Genomic DNA, 17,895 nt, shown 5'->3' on the forward strand with positions numbered 1-17,895 from the left:
GCCCATTATGTTCACATCTCCACACAACATCCTGATTTGCACTCAGCCCGCCTTCCACACAAAACAAACCTTTTCAGTCTCTCGTTCATTGTCCTGACACCATAAAAGTCACCTCCTCCCTTGAATGACTATTAGATCTCCCCTCCCCGGCCCTCTGTTTTCCTCCATTCGTTCCAACCAGTCAAGGACAGCAATTATAGTTATCAAATAAGCATTGAGCACTCACTCACATACCCTATAAGATTTACTTTAGTTGGATAGTTACCTTGGGATATTTTGGAACATCGCGTTGCAGGGTCAGTTTTATAGGTTCCTCCACAATAGTCTGTTTGCAAGATGTGTTTGATCTGGTAGAAATAGAAGTCATTAATATTAGGAGCAATAAAAATCTGGAATTAAAACTTTACTGATGACCACGAACCCATTGTCAATTGTCGAAAAAACCCATCTGGTTCACTAATATCCCTTAGGGAAGGAAATCTGCCATCTTTACTTGGCCTGGCCTACATGTAACACCACGCCCACAGCAATGTGGTTGGCTCTGAAATGCCTTCTGAAATGGAGGACATTTCGTTTTTAAAGTTTAAGTTTATTTATTAGTGTCACAAGTAGGCATGCATTCACATTGCAATGAAGTCACTGCGAAAATCCCCTAGTCACCACACTCCAGCATCTGTTGTGAAGGGAGAATTTAGCATGGCCAATGCACCTCACCAGCATGTCTTTTAGCCTGTGGGAGGAAACCGGAGCACCTGGAGGAAACCCACGCAGACATGGGGAGAATGTACAGCTAGTGACCCAATCTGGAAATTGAACCCGGGACAGCTATAAATGCCAGTGACATCCACATGCCCTGAACAAATAAAAAACTCACCTTCTCTCCTACCCAGGTGTTCAACTCTGGCTCAGTATCTATATTCTTGCTTCTGGGTTAGAGGTCATTGGTTCAAACCTCATTTCAGACTTGAGCAGATAATGTAGACCGATACTGCATTATAGCACTGAGGGAGTGTTGCCCCTTTGCCCAGGAGGGTAGCATCTTTCAGATAACACATTAAACCAAGGTCTTGTCTACTCTCAGTGATGGATGTTAAAGGTCCTAAGGCACTATTTGAAGGGAACTTCTCCAAACTGGATTTACTTTCCAGTCCATTGGTGCATTTGGTCTGGACATTTTATCATAGAATTATATAGTGCAGAAGGCGGCCATTTGGCCCATCAAGTCTTCATCGACCACAATCCCACCCAGGCCCTATCCCCATAACCCCATGCATTTACCCTAGCCAGTCCTCCTAACACCAAACAGCAACTTAGCACGGCCAATCAACCTAACCCACACATCTTTGGACCGTGGGAGGAAACCGGAGCATCTGAAGGAAGCCCACACAGACAGTGACCCAAGCTGGAATTGAACCCAAGTCCCTGGTGCTGTGAGGCAGCAGTGCTAACCATTGTGCCACCCTGGTTAATACACCCAACACAGTTCAGCCATGCTCGATGTGAAGTGGTGCCTTGGAAGTCACAGCTTCTGGTGACAGGCCAGCCACCTGGTCCAGGAAAAAAAAGCCATGAAAACAGACACAAAGCATGAACAATGTAATGATTAGGTGCATTGGCTGTGTTAAATTCTCCCTCAGTGTACCCGGAGTGTGGCGACTTGGGGATTTCCACAATAACATCATTGCAGTGTTAATGTAAGCCAACTTGTGACACTAATAAATAAATAAATAGAATGAAATAAAATGAAAAATAAATAAAATGTGTTTCATTTGCCTCACTGGGCATGGGTGAGAAACAAGGAGGGTAGCTGCTAGTGGCATTGCCCGTTTTATCATAATGAATCTTCGTGCAGGACAAGTAACAATACCCATCAGTTACTCAGATCTCTCACCTGCTTCCCAAAGATAATTCATCTTTAAGAGTTTTCAGGTCATTCTTACACTTCTCTATTTCCACCACCTTTAAACCTTCCACTGGAAACAAAGGACAAACAATGGTAAGAAATCAAAGGTGCACCAGAAAGATTCTAAACTCACATTATAGCCATGGACAGAGGCCAGGGGATCTGATCTGGACCATGTTTTACTTCAATTCTTATTGTCGTCCAGTGAGAAAATTGGTTTAATTTTATTTGCTAAATTTTCCCCTCTCCACTGTCTATTGCCTAATAAATGTAACTATAATCTGCTAATCTAATACGTCTCAGATGGTCCCTAATGGAGAAAATGAATCTGTTGGTCTGGTGCCCGATTTCTCTGGGAGCGATTCATTGGAGTAAACTAAATGTACACCATCTCTTTTTCAACATGTTCAAATTTCCAAACTATATTTTTCTGTTATCAAATCTCATACTTCACTCGAGTACAGGTGGATTTGAAAGTGTGGACTGTTTTGGACTGGAAGGGGCACCATCCCACCCAAGCGTTCTCCCTCAAAAAATCCTAAAAGCCTCATGGAAAAGATGCCCAAGAAATTCAAAAGCAAGTGATATATAATCAGGCATTTTCCACATTAACTGATGGTAAGTATGGCTTGTTGAGTAAAATTAGTACTTTGCCTGTTGCAAAGGGACATGCTGTTTGATACGATCCACCAGTCATTGGGATGTATGGCCTACATAACTGGCATCTCACCAACACAAATTCATATACCAAAGCACTCGTTCTTGAGATAGGCAGCACCTTGTTAGGGGAAATATCACTAGGGGAGGCAGTACATAGTGGCATTATCACTTTACTAGTAATCCAGAGACCCAGGGTAATGCTCTGGAGACCCAAGTTCAAATCCCACCATGACAGATGGTGAAATTTGAATTCAATAAAAATCCAGAATTACAAGTCTAATTATGACCATGAAACTATTGTCGATTGTCATAAAAAGTCCACCCGGTTCACTAATGTCCTTTAGTGAAGGAAATCTGCCACCTTTTTGTGTGATTTGGCCTGCATAAGACTCTAAACCAACAGCAATGTGATTGAATTTTAAATGTTCTCCAAAATGACTCCCCCAGCACTTAATTCAAAGGTACTAAACGTTGGCCGAGCTTGCAACATCCTTTGAAAGAATAAGAAAAAATAATATCTCAATTGAAATTGTAGGAATATATTGACGGGTGAAAGTAGGCTTCCGTTAGATAGACTTCTCAATTAGCACAGAGAGGAAAGGGAGCTGATCTGTCTGCTCCATGTCAAAAGTAACTCTGAGTGCAGGATGGAACCCATTAAGTTGTGTACATTCTACAGCTGCAGATTCAAATATAGCAAATATATCATTGAAATAGTGGAACTATGCTCTCATGAAGGGTCGCACAGATTGGAAATGTTGGCTCTATTCTCTTTCCACAGATGCTGTCAGACCCGCCGAGATTTTCCAGCATTTTCTGTTTTTGTTTCAAATTCCAGAATCTGCAACATTTTGCTTTTAAACACACAACGGTTGCATGTGAAGCTTGTTAAACTCAATTTAATTTGGAGATAAAAGAACAAAGCACCTGAGCAATCCTCCAGGCACTCATTGGGTGCTTCAGATGAATCCTGGACAGAAATGGCAGCTCACTATTGGGTGGCTTCGTTCTTTTGGTTACTCCTCACGCTTCAAGCTTGATCTTAAATGCCCAATTTTGAAATGGTCTCTTGGGCCCAAAGTAAGTTTATTGTTTAAAAAAAAATGGATAACCCCCATTTACATTTAATCCCCGGTGCTCTTGCTGCAAGTATGGTGTGAAAAGCTTTGATCTGGAAGTAGACATACCCAATCCTTTGCAGGACTTTTTGCCATTATTATTAGCACCGATGGCGTCTGTAATAGGAAAGTTCCAGATGTCAACTTACATTCAACCCTCTTCTCCAACGCTGCCAACCTGCTTGAGATTTCCGTTTTAAGTTCACTGACTTTGAAAATTCTGCAAGAGAATCAACTGTTACGACAAATATACCTCATCTGATCACCTTTGTATTTGGATTATTTGTATTTGCCCTGGTAATGGGAGCATGAATGCTCCAATACATCTTACAATGGAGTGTGGAATATAGATTCCTTTTGCTATCTTGGGTCCTTTCTCATGTTCTAAACCTTAAGACTTAGTCGTGAGGTGCTAAAGGGTCCAGGAAGTTTAAAGAAAAGAGGGCTAAAGACAAAAGGGAAGCAACATGAACATAATACTCAGTGTTCCGTGAACAAAGTGGTGTGGGTGTTGCGGGGAGGACCATACAGAATCTCCATCGATGATTGTTATCCACTGATCCCAGCCAGAAGGAGTGCACAGGTGTGAACGTGGGGATGGACAAGACATGACCGTGATATCCCTCAGGGCTTGGCAAAGTTTCCAACATTTACCTGTCCTCGCTCGCATATGATGGATGTCCATTTTGAGTGAAGGATCATGGGGCTTTCCGTCTCAGTGGAACTCCATCCCAGAATAAATAACTACCCTCCGCAGTATAAGAAGAAAGAAAATAGTTGAGGACCAATACCAGATTACCTTGAAAACTGGTCGGCAACTTGGGTCAGAACGTTCTGCAACAAGTCGTCTTCCTCTGGAGGTGGAAAGGTGATTGATGTCAGACATTAGAATCCACAAGGCTAATTGTATCCACTTTCGTGGGACTCCTCAATATGTTTCACAATGAAGTGACTGAGATTCAAAAAAACAATGCAATGGATCAGAACCTGGCCCACAGGTGCTGGGGGTGGGGGCGGTGGAAGGAGGGAGAGGGTGGACAATCTCACCCAAAGACAGTACGAGCTGGAGTTAACTCCTTGGGCATCACCCAGGAGATGCCTGAGGCTCAGCAACTGCAGAATCTCAGACACACAATCATATCTTTTGTTTAAAATCCTTGCCGTGGATCAAAAACCATCACAGCCATTGAGCAGTCACTGACTAACAAGTAAAAGCCCATTATCCAATTATTGATGTACCACGCCCATCAGGAACCCAGTCTGCTTTAGTGTCAATCTGAAAACCATGAAGCATATCTCTATTCTATAGGAAGTATAGTGTTCCTAGTCTAAGAGGCACCTACTATCCCGCCTCTCAAGATAGTGACTCTTTAATGATTCTACCACATTATAATCTAGAGTCTAAAGTTGGGATTTTGTACATCCCAGACTGCTTTCTCTGCCTGTTTTTGCTGGATCTTTTACGAACCTAAGTAAAGCTACAAAAGATCATGAATGTAGCCTAATCTATCACGCAAACCAGCCTCCCATCCACTGACTGACTACACTTCCTGCTGCCTCGGAAAAGTATCATTAAGGACCCCACGCACCCCGGACATTCTCCCTTCCACCTTCTTCCATCCTGAAAAATATACAAATGTCTGAGGTCAGGTACCAACTGTTTCAAGAATATCTTCTTCCCTGCTGCCATCAGACTTTTGAATGGACCTACCTCGCATTAAGTTGATTTTTCTCTACACCCTAGCTATGACTGTAACACTACATTCTGAACCCTCTCTCTTTTCCTGCTCTATGAATGGTATGCTCTGTCTGTATAGTGCTCAAGAAACAATATTTTCACTGTATACTAATGCATGTGACAATAATACATCAAATCAAAAAGTATCGAGTACTACACAATAACTTTAGTAGCTTAGCAGTTCCAGCTCACATTCCAATGCTCACTAAAGGCCACAAATGGTACAGAGGGGAATTTAAACCTGGAATGATCGTCCTGAGTAATCTATAGTTCTGCTGGAGGCCAATATTCTGATTGGAAAGATCTCTAGAGAATTTACTAGCAGAATGTATACATTTACTGTCCAGCAGACATAACCCACACACTCCCTCAAGCCTGCCCTAAGATTGAATAGGATCAGAACTGACCCTCTGCCTCAAATCCCATCTATTCTTATATCCCTTAATTTCTTTAGTGTCCAAAAACCTATTGATCAAAGTCTTTCCAATGCCTCAACTTCCACAACTCACCGCCCTCTCAGTGAAGAGATGTCTCCTCACGTTAAGCCTATATGATGATTCCTTATCCTGATACACTATCTCCCAGTTCCAGGCTCTCCAGCCAAGGGACTGTAGGCAGTCTTACCACTCAGTGGCTATCCTATCGAGCCCTCTCATAATTTTATAAATTTCATTCAGATCACCTTGAATTCTGATAAATTTCACACAAGATTGCTCCAGTCACAGGACAAGCCTTTCATTCAGAAAACAATCCAATGTGAAATATGGATTTTATGCTCTCCTGCCATAGATTTAGAAGTGGAGGACATGTAGAATCCAATGGGTGGCCTTCCCCCTCACCCTCTGACATGTCTGAAACTTTTGCAGGGGAGGAGATGGGCAGCTAGCCCACCCATGGGCCCTTAAGTGGCAAATTGGGCACTCTCATCACGCCCCACTGATAGTTTACTAATGTTGTGGGGGTGAGCGGGAGGGGGGGAATAACTTGTGGGAAGCCCATCAACTTTAACTGTGTGGGCTAATGTCAGACAAGGAGAGATGGGGAGTGGCAGGAGCCTCTTTTGTGGATCCTCTGATCTCATTGGGAACATCGCTCCAAAAGGTCAACTTGGCCCCTTTGAACTTGGTTCCCCAGTCCTCTTACCTCTGTTGCCAAGGCCCCTGACACCAGACTTACCTGTGCTCCTCAGTGTGGAAGGACTGCCTATAGTCCCAGCAGTGGGCACTTCTCAGAGATGGCACTTCTGAGACTAAAGGATTGCCAGCTTGGCGAGACTGCCAACTGAGTGGAAGACGCAAGTCTTGCTTAAAATGATTAACATTGCTCTCAGCATTAATTTATGATGGGCAGGCTCCTCACCCCCAAATTTTAGCTACAGATTGAAGGGAGGGGTTGATAGGAGGAGATGTAACACACAGAGCCCCATAAAACTCAGCCAATTATAAACCACGAGCAAGATTTAGCACCAATTCCCAACAGGTTTTGCAGCGGCTCGGTGGTACAGTGGTTAGCATTGCTGCCTCACAGTGCCAGGAACCCAGGTTCGATTCCTGGCTTGGGTCACTGTCTGTGTGGAATCTGCACATTCTCCCTGTGTCTGTGTGGGTTTTCTCCGGGTGCTCCGGTTTCCTCCCACAGTCTGAAAGACGTGTTGGTTGGGTGCGTTGGCCGTGCTAAATTCTCCCTCAGTGTACCCGAACAGGCGCCGGAGCGTGGCACAGTAACTTCATTGCAGTGTTAATATAAGCCTATTTGTGAGAATAAATAAATAAATATACACATTTCAATTTCAAGAGATACATCCATGATGTGTAAGAGGTCGATACCTTTTTGCTGTCTCGCACTGAGAGGGACCACTCTGTAAGGAGAACTGGAAAATAAATTAAACAACATTGAGAGAGAATTTTTCCATTACACTTAATTGACTGAAGTACATAAAATAAATACAAGTAAATAAAGGCTGACTGAGAGTGAGTAACCTTGACAAGAGTTTCCATTCTAAATCACCACCTTGATATGATCACATGCAAACAATTCAGTTTCAGTGAGAGATAAGACACAGGTTGAATTTAAAAGTTGCGGAGTTGGCCCTGTCTATCCAACAGAAATGATGTGGAGATGCCGGCGTTGGACTGGGGTAAACGCAGTAAGAAGTCTCACAACACCAGGTTAAAGCCCAACAGGTTTATTTGGTCGCAAACACCGCTCGCTTTTGGAGCACTGCTCCTTCCCCCACTCACCTACTGAAGGAGCAATGTTCCGAAAGCTAGTGATGTTTGCTACCAAATAAACCTGTTGGACTTTAACCTGGTGTTGTGAGACTTCTTACTGTATCCAACAGAAAGTCAGTGCTAACAGTCATTGTCATCAGGCAGTCTCTTGCCCGCTGTTAGAATTATTTTTCTCCCTTTATTCTTTGTGGTCATCACTGGCAAGACCAACATTAGATTTTTCTAATTTTTTTACTCCATCCTTAAAGTTACAAAGCCAATGCTCAGAGTGGGCCAGACAAACCCAAACCCATTCCTCGCTTGCTCCGAAAACCAAACCCAAAATCCAATTCAAGGTTCCCTTGAGAGAGACAAACAAGATCCAAGCTGACAAGATGAGACATTGCATCCCAAGAGCAACCAGCATTTCTGGCTCTTGAACCCAATGGCTTACAACGTCCTCTCAGAGGGCAATTCCGAGTCAACCACATTGTGGTGGGTTTGGGGTCACATGCAGGTCAGACCAGCATATACTTTCTCCCCTAGGGGATAACAGTAAAGCAGATGAGTTTTTACAACAATGATCGTTTCATGGTCACCATTACTGACTAGCTCTCAATTCCAGAATTAATACAATTCAAATTCCACCAATTGCCTTCATAGGATTTTAACACATTTTCCCAAAACATTAGCCCGGGCCTCTGAATTACTCATCCAGTGATGTTACCACAGTGCCACTATCTTTCTCCTGGGCCTTAGCAGGTGAAGCGCCTGTCTCCAAGAGCTACCAGACAACCAGGAGACCCAGACCAGCAATCAGACAGAACATAAGAACATAAGAAATAGGAGCAGGAGTAGGCCATCTAGCCCTTCGAGCCTGCCCCGCCATTCAATAAGATCATGGCTGATCTGTCGTGGCTCAGTTCCACTTTCCCGCCCTCTCCCCATAACCCTCAATCCCTTCTCTTATCAAAAACCCATCAACCCGCTTCTTAAAAATATTTAGCGAGGCAGCCTCCACCACTTCAACGGGCAGAGAATTCCAGAGATTCACCACCCTTTGAGTGAAGAAGTTCCTCCTCAACTCCGTTCTAAACCGCCTCCCCTTTATCTTGAGGCTGTGCCCCCTAGTCCTACTGTCTTTTTTGAGCGGGAAGAGTCTCTCCACCTCTATCCTATCCATCCCATTCATCATCTTATACGTCTCAATGAGATCTCCCCTCATTCTTCTAAACTCTAACGAGTACAAGCCTAGTTTATTCAGCCTCTCCTCATAGCTCAATCCCCTCAACTCCGGTATCAGCCTAGTAAACCTCCTCTGCACTCCCTCCAGGGCCAAAATATCCTTGCGCAGGTGCGGCGCCCAAAACTGCACACAGTACTCCAGCTGCGGCCTCACCAATGCCCTATACAGCTGCAGCAAGACCTCCCTACTTTTATATTCAATCCCCCTCGCTATGAAGGCCAGCATCCCATTCGCCTTCCTGACCACCTGCTGCACCTGCAAGCTGGGTTTTTGCGACTCATGCACAAGGACCCCGAGGTCCCTCTGCACCGTCGCCTGCTGCAGTTTTTCGCCACGTAAGTAATAGTCCTTCCTACCATTCTTCCTACCAAAGTGGACCACCTCACACTTGCCAACATTAAATTCCATTTGCCATTTCCTGGCCCATTTGCCCAGCCTATCTAGATCCTTCTGCAGACTCTCCACACCCTCCGCACAATTTGCCGTTCCCCCAATCTTGGTGTCATCAGCAAATTTCGACACCCTACACTCGGTTCCCTCCTCCAGATCATCTATATAAATGGTAAATAGCTGAGGCCCCAGCACTGACCCCTGGGGCACCCCACTAGTCACCATCCGCCAATCCGAATAGCACCCATTGACCCCCACTCTCTGCCTCCTATTTGACAACCAATCCTCTATCCACGCTAACACCCTACCCCCAACTCCATGTCCCCTGACCTTCTGCAATAACCTCTTGTGAGGTACCTTGTCAAACGCCTTCTGAAAATCCAGAAAGACCACATCCACCGGCTCTCCTCTATCCACTGGACAGGAGGCTCCTGAAGAAGGTGAGTGGGCCAGACTTGCTGGAACTGATGTAAACCTTGTTTCGTTTGCTTCTGGGCTCCTGGGGTGCTGGTGAAGGCCGGGGAATGGGGGTTGGGGTGATGCCTTCATTCAACAGCATTGTGCCTGATCGAGAAACCTGGCATGGGGTTGGATCGGCCCACTGGGAGCCATCTCCCTGCCCTTGTTGCTGACCCCCATCCACCATGATCAACAACACACCTCACTATCACCCCATGGACCCTTAGGTGATCTTGGGCCTTGGATAGGTGCATTAACAGCAGAAACCAACCTTTTCCTTGGTGAGAAATGCATACTTGCCTACCTTTGATTGGCTGGCAGCTTTCAGGGGAGAGGATTTCCACCCCACTCTCCTCGATCCTGTGGGAGGTTCACTGCTGCCCAGTTAAGAGTCTGATTGGCACTTAACTTGGCAGGCCTTCCCAAAAGGAGGAAGCAAGGGGCTCTCATTAGCTCTCTAGCCAGTGAGCTAGATCACTGATGCCTCCGTTAAATTTGGCAGCAAGTGTTGCCCTTGTATAAAGCATGGTTAGAAGAGCTAGAGGAAAGATTTATTAAGGCACGCAGTCATATAGTTAAGAAAGCCCACTAGCGCCTCTATCTTCTAGGAGGCTAAAGAAATTCAGCGTGTCTGCTATGCCTCTCACCAGCTTGTACTGATGCACCATAGAAAGCTTCTGCTCTGACCAAGACTGCAAGAAACTACAAAGGGTTGTGAATGTAGCCCAGTCCATTACACAAAGCGGCTTTCCATTCATCGACTCTGTCTACGCTTTCTGCTGCCTTGGAAAAGCAGCCAAAATAATCAAGGACCCCCATGCACCCCAGACATCATTCTTCCACCATCTTCTGTCAGGAAAAGGATACATAGGTCTGAGATCAGGTACTCAAGAACAGCTTTTTCCCTGCTGCCATCAGACTTTTGAATAGATCTACTTTGTTAAGTTGATCTTTCGCTACATCCTATCTGTAACTGTAGTACTGTATTCTGCACCTTCTCCTTTCCTTCTCCCTATGTACTCTGTGAATGGTATACTTTGTATAGCACGCAAGAAACAATACTTTTCACTGTATCCCAATACATGTGACAATAATAAATCAAATCAAAATTCAGGAACTTCAATCACCATTCTAAGTCCTTTGGTGCGTATTTATGTTCTAAATTGTTTTTGTCTTGGGGAGGTGATAGCATAATGTCAATGTCACAGGATCGGCCCAGTTTAATGATCTGGGGACAGGAGTTCAAATCCCACTACAGCAGCTGGTGGGATTTAAATTCAATCAATAAATCAGCGACAGTGGCTATAAAACTCATCAATAATTGTAAAAAAATTGATTGCCTTTTGGGGAAGGCCAGCCATACCTGGTATGGTTTACACGTGAGTGCAGATACACAGCAATGTGGTTGACTCTGAACTGCCCTCTGAAATGACCTTGCAAGCCATTCAATTCAGGGGCAATGAGACAAGGGCAAGAAATGCCTGCCTTGCCAGTGACACCCACATCTCACGTATCGCTGTACATTCGTATATTCCTGCCAGCTTTGCAGTGTTTCTCGTGGCAGGGAAATGAGTTTAAATGGGCAGTTATCATTGTCAATATCGGCAAAGGCTTTTTAATGAGAGTACAAAATCATTCCACTTTTCACAAAGGCAAAATACTGCAGATGCTGGAATCTGAAACAAAAACAGGAAAATGCTGGAGAAACTCAGCAGGTCTGACAGCATCTGTGGAGAGAGAATAGAGCCAAAGATTCAAGTCTGGCTCTTCGTCAGAGCTCACCCAGGCTCGAAGCAATGGCTCTCTTCTCATTCCACTTTCCTGATGGGTTCACCGCCTGAAAAAGGCAGCACTGATTCACGATAAGGGTAGCTGCTGATGCTTAGGGAAAAAGTGATTTGTTATCACTCGCTGCTGCTTGGAGACCAACATTCCCATTGCCTCCAGGACTTATTATGTAGAACTGACAAACCCAAACAACACCATACTATAAACAACGCTGATATTCTCTGTGGATTATCATCTTTCTTCAACACAGTGTTCACTTCCGTAACTTTGACTCTTGTACCACAACTCCACAGTGCAGTCAAGGGGAAGCATCCCTATAGGAACTGGACAGTAAAATGGCTAATTTGGCCATAATATGTCTATCCGGACACCTTTCTCACACAAACAGCCCAATTGCATTCCACAGAGACAATTTCCATCATGACTAACAATACAGAAACCATAGGGGCACAGGTACAGTAGATCATTTGGGGCGGCATGGTGGCATAACGGTTAGCACTGCTGCTTCATAGCACCAGGGACCAGGGTTCAATTCCAGCCTTGGATGGCTGTCTGTGTGGAGTTTGCACATTCTCTCCATGTCTACGTGGGTTTCCTCTGGGTGCTCTGGTTTCCTCCCACAGTCCAAAAGACAAGCTAGTTCAGTGGATTGGCCATGCTCAATTGCCCCTTAGTGTTATACAGATTACCAGGGTAATTAAGATTGGGTTATGGGGATAGAGCCTGGGCGGATTGTTGTCACTGAAGGCTTGTTAGGCTGAATGGCCTTTTCCTACACCATAGGGATGCTATGATTTGGCCCTTTGAGCCTGTTTCACCATTCAATAAGATCACGGTGGATCAGACCGTGGTCTCAACTCCTCCACCTAATGTTACCTTGAATAAATTTAATGACTCAGCCTTCAATACTTCCTTTGTGTCAAAATGTACTCCTGGAGGCTCCTTTACTTGACCAAAGGAACTTTCTTTACAAGATTGCATCTTCAGCTACAAGTACACACCTACTCCATAATGCACTGCTGCTGAGGACACTCCTTCCCCAGAGAGATTTCCCTGCAGGTCTTGATTGGTTGTTCAGATCATGTGACCCTTACTTGGTTACTCTTAAAGGGATAATTGTCACACTGGGGAGAATAATTCCACACACCAATGACCCTTTGGGAGAAAAAATTCTACTCATTTTTGTCTTAAAAAGGGAGACCTCCTTGACTCCTATGTTCCAAAGAATATTCAAATAAATAACAATAAAAAACCATGTTCTAAAAAGAGTTCAGTGAATTTGTCCCAGTCTTATCCCTATAAAAGAATCTCTCCAGTGCAGAAACAGGCCATTCAGCCCATTGAGTCTGCACTAACTCTCTGAAAGCATCTTACCAGCCTCCCACGCCACACATTTACCCCCCCACCCCCACCCCCACCCCATCTCCCTGCACATTTACCATGACTAATCCACCTAACCTACACATTTTGGGATACTAAGGGGCAATTTCTCATAGCCAATCCAGTGAACTTTCACATCTTTGAACTGCAGGAGGAAACCAGAGCCACCCTGTAGTCTAATACAAAATGGCCAACAAAGAAAGGACCCTACTATGGCTTGATGGGAAATATGGCTAACTTCAGGACAGAAAATTTTAACTCCAGGCTCAATATGTGGACTGCTTTGTTTACTTGCGATAAATGTTTTTTGTTTTACAATGGGTATAAAGTCAGCAAGATACTGGACAGCGGTTGTTTTCAAGGGAAAGTTTGACTATGACATATCAGCGAGATCCCTGATAATAAGTTTGTCTCATTGAACAAATGGACAGGAACCAGGTACAGAAATGGAACTATAAATCTGATTTGACTACAAGAAGTCTGAGGACATTGCCCTAATGTCAAACAGCCGTAATAAACAAAATTAAATGGCACGTCAGTGCCTATTTGTAAAAATGCATGTGTCTCAGCCAGGCTTAAAAGAATAAATATTGAATTTTTGGAAAACAGAATGAACAGAGAAGAACAAAACAGAAGAAGACAGAAAACTCAAGCTGTAAGTTAATGAAGTCTGAACCCTCTCCTCGCACGAGTGGGTAGAGACATCCCTATAGGTCCATTAGAAAAGTATAACTAATTCAAAACTCACTATATAGATTTATTAGGGAATGGGAGCATTTATTTGTGATAAAGTATAAGAGAATCAGTCTTGCAGCAAAAACAAGTATTTAAAGTTTTTCTACATTTTCCTAATAAAGATGTGATTTAATTTAACGATAAAGTGGGAAATCTTCCCATCCCACCCGCCATGGGAATCGTAGTGGGCAGGGAGGGGTGGTGGACCATGCAAACATCCGTTGATCTCCATTGGGATTTTCTGAGTGCGGCTGGAAAATCCGAAGTTTTTGCATCTAACAAGTAACAGGAGCAAGGATCTCGGTTAACAACCTGGAGTAAACCCATGCAGACACGGGGAGAATATACAACTCCACACAGACAGTCACCCAAGGCCAGAATGGAACCTGGGTCCCTCGTCCTGTGCCATCCTATAACCTCAATCCCAGTCATCGTTGGTTGACTCATCACGCTATTACCCATTACTCTGTAAAAGAGAAAAAATTGTGCAGAAGTCTAACCTTAATTGATGTGCTTATTGCTTTATTCTGGCTCTCCACAAAGTCCAAGTTAAACAACTAGCTTGGTTCAATGTAATTTATGAGTTTCACAATTAAAGGTTTTTGCAATTTTCCTTGAGTCTCCCTTCATCATCCAGACAGAGTTTTGAAATCTGAGATCAACCAATTCTTGCCGGGCAATGGTATAAAAGGAGTATGGAGCCTAGGAAGGCTTTATGTTATTACTCATTGACCTTCATAAGATCCATTTCATTGAATGACAAACTATGTTCAAGGGGCTACAAGGGCCTCTCCTGTTTCCAAGTTTCTAACAGTAACAACATTAAATAAGTAGTATTTTGGATTATTCTATCACATCCTGTAAAAGGAATGACATAAACCTTCTTCCAAAGTCAAAATGTTGAAATAATTCCTTAATTGACACATCTTTGAACTGTCCTAGTTTAGATTAGTGTTTCTTTGAAGATATGGGTCTAAACATTCAGCTACATACCACCTATTGGGCACTAAATAGCCTACTAGGCCCATAATGTAATGAGCCGTAAGCTCCATGCTTACTACGAACAGGAAGTGCATCACCTGTCACACCAAAAAAGGCCAAAAACCTGTCAAACTGTCTGAAGCAGGCATGAGGTACTTCACATACGCAAATAAAAGGACCTAACATCTAATTGAGACCTTCAGTGGAGGGCACTCATGAGAAGTAACTATTTCATTCCTACTCTGTGAATGTCCCTCTCCTTTGAAAACCTTAAAAAAGATGTCTTCAACCAAGTTCATAGAATTCCTACAGAGCAGAAGGAGGCCTTTTGGCCCATCAAGTCTGCATCAACCCCCGCCTTTGTTTTCTTAACTAGGCCCTATCCCCATAACCCCACGTATTTACCTCACTAATCCCCCTAATCTATATATCTTGGGACACTAAGGGGCAATTTAAATTTGTCAATCCACCTAACCTGCATGTCTTTGGATTTTGGGAGGAAACCAGAGCCCATGGAGGAAATCCAAGCTGACTGGGGAAGAACAGGCAAACTCCATACAGACAATCACCCAACGTTGGAATTGAACCTGGGTCGCTGGGTCCCTGCTGCGAGGCAGCAGTGCTAACCATTGTGCCACTGAGACACCCTACGTTCCTGTTTATCTACCCTAACTCTCGCTGTAAAAGGCCTGGGGAATGACTTGCAACAATAATATCGGTTGTTGTTACAGTTGCTTCATATTCTCTATTCGATTAACATTCCTGTTGAGGAAAGTTATGCAGGAAACTTCCCCGACACTGCAAAGACTCCTATAGAATGGCATCTGGCTCATTAGTTGGTTGCAGTGTCAGCTGATAATGACCGAGTTGCTGCCAGTTCTGATATGATTACACTGCTCTTGATACGAGTCTTTCATTTTTGAGAGTTTTTGCAACCACCATGATTTTTAATGTGTCAAAATCTTTCCATTAGGGATATGTCATATGACAATAAATATACAGTGCTCAATGCAATAGGTAAGAAAGCCTACCAACGTTCTCAGGAGGCTAAGGAAATTCAGCATGTCCCCTACGACTCTCACCAACTTTTACAGATGCACCACAGAAAGCATCCTTTCTGGTTGTGTCACAGATTGGTATGCCTCCTGTTCTGCCCAAGACCGCAAGGAACTACAAAGAGTCGTGAACGAAGCCAGTCCATTAAGCAAAGCAGCCTCCCATCCATTGATTCTGTCTACACTTCCTGCTGCCTCAGCAAAGCAGCCATCATAATCAAGGACCCCACACACCCCTTCTTGCACCTTCTTCCATCAGGAAAAAGGTACAAAATTCTGAGGTCACTTACCAACCGACTCAAGATCAGTTTCTTCCCTTGCTGCCATCAAATTTTGAATGGACTTACATCGCATTAAGTTGACCTTTCTTTACACCCGAGCTATGACTGTAACACTACATTCAGCACCTTTTCCTTTCCTTCTCTATGGTACGGTATGCTGTGTCTGCTAAGCGTGCAAGAAACAAAAGTTTTCACTGTATACTAATGCATGCGACAATAATAAATCAAATCAAAAACAAATCTAAAATGACAACCAGGTCCTTACTTTCCCCATCGATGCCTCATACTGTTGGACATACATGGAATCTGCTCTACATTAGAGTAGCGTCTGGTTGATTTCAGCTATAAACTGAGATAATAGGCTGGAGACCCTGACACCAATGTACCTGAGTTCAAACAGTGTCTTGACACAATATGGACTGTCCCTCATTGATTTCACTATGTACAGCTTACGTCACTTCGGGCTCAACCATTATGTAAAAGCTCAGACAGTCTTACCTTTGTGTATTAGTTGGCATAGTTGGGTCTATGGATATAATAGCGTTGTCTTGATCCATGAGCATAATGAGGGTGTTCCTAAATAACGAGACAGAATGGAGAAACAGCCATGGTCTTCATCAGTAGATCACATACTCATCTGCTCAACTCGATTGGCTGATTGTCTAAGCCAACTGGAATCCTCACCTGCCTCTGTTTAAATTATAAGTCACCAGCAGCCCGCTCTTGATATCCCATTCAGACAAAACTGTCAAAATGAGCGGTTTAGGTGGATTGGCCATGCTAAATTACCTTAGTGGCAGGGGGATTAGCTAGGGTAAATGGATGGGGTTATGGGGATAGGGCCTGAATGGGATTGTGATCGGTGCAGACTCGATGGGCTGAATAGCCTCCTTCTGCACTGTAGGGCTTTCATGATCATGGGCTTTGTTTGTAAGATTCTCCATTCGAGCGAGCTGCTGGATAATCCTCCACATTTCCTGCAACAGTATCTACAGTTTAAACTTACTTCACTGGCTGTAAAGCATCTTTCCCCATTCAGAGGCTGTAAGGAGGCTCTATAAAAATTAAAATTGCATTTATATTACACCAGTTACCGTAAGAATTAGGATCAATATTCACAGTGAATTAATTATAACATGTTTAAGCTGTAAAAAAGCAAATTATTACAGATGCTGGCATGTGAAACTAAAAGAGAAAATGCTGGAAAATCTCATCAGGTCTGGCAGCATCTGTAAGGAGAGAAAAGAGCTGATATTTCGAGTTCAGATGACTCTTTGTTTAAGCTGTTGCCTACCTCACAGACAAATGATCACCCGCTTTTCCCACTGAAGTGTCTGTGTAAACCAGTTTAAAATAAATCAGAGCATGCCTTCAATGTAAATGGATTTAATTCACACAAAAGTTAAGATTTAACTCAAGATCATCACTAATATAACACAAGTAACTCTAACCTCAACAGCCCTCATCAGACTCAATGGAACAGTGTTTCCCTTCTCACCTGCTCAGTCCAACAGTTGTACACAGCAACTCTTTAATGTCACTTGGTCTGCAGTGTCTGCTGAACATCACCTGTGAACGAGAGTATCACATTCAGTTGAAGCCATGGAATAAACGACAGGGATTGGGGGCATCAACAGCATTTACTGGCCTTCGACCAACTCCCAACCCGTCCCTGCTGAGACCAATTCTCAATGCAATGTGCGAAACACATTTCAATCCTTTCATTAGTAAATTCTTATCCCAGTGTGATACTAAACCATACACAGAGTAAGCACAACTCTAAGCTGAGCTAGGTTAAATGGAGAACAACTACACAATTCCAGTAGCAGAAGGATCTCGGTGTTCTCATATAAGAGTCATAAAAAGCTAGCATGCAGCTACAGCAAGAACACTAATGGAACGCTATCCTTTATTACGAGAGGAACTGAACATAAAAGGTTATGCTGCAGGG

General features: G+C 43.7%; 1 protein-coding gene across 1 annotated transcript in view; it reads right to left on the reverse strand.

Annotated features, from left to right (window-relative positions):
• LOC145337454 (high affinity cGMP-specific 3',5'-cyclic phosphodiesterase 9A-like) overlaps positions 1–17,895 on the reverse strand; it is a 56,866-nt gene that overhangs the window by 34,800 nt on the left and 4,171 nt on the right. The window contains exons 2-8 of the mRNA XM_080182231.1: positions 17,443–17,513; positions 16,443–16,520; positions 7,246–7,289; positions 4,481–4,535; positions 3,831–3,901; positions 1,892–1,973; positions 266–347 (exon numbers count right to left, since the gene is read on the reverse strand). Of these exons, the coding sequence (XP_080038357.1) occupies positions 266–347; positions 1,892–1,973; positions 3,831–3,901; positions 4,481–4,535; positions 7,246–7,289; positions 16,443–16,520; positions 17,443–17,513 (483 nt within the window). The remainder of the gene's footprint in view (positions 1–265; positions 348–1,891; positions 1,974–3,830; positions 3,902–4,480; positions 4,536–7,245; positions 7,290–16,442; positions 16,521–17,442; positions 17,514–17,895) is intronic.

Source organism: Carcharhinus amblyrhynchos, unplaced genomic scaffold (assembly GCF_965287045.1).
Source record: "Carcharhinus amblyrhynchos unplaced genomic scaffold, sCarAmb.v2.hapA scaffold_49, whole genome shotgun sequence".
In the NCBI taxonomy this organism is placed as follows: Eukaryota; Metazoa; Chordata; class Chondrichthyes; order Carcharhiniformes; family Carcharhinidae; genus Carcharhinus; species Carcharhinus amblyrhynchos.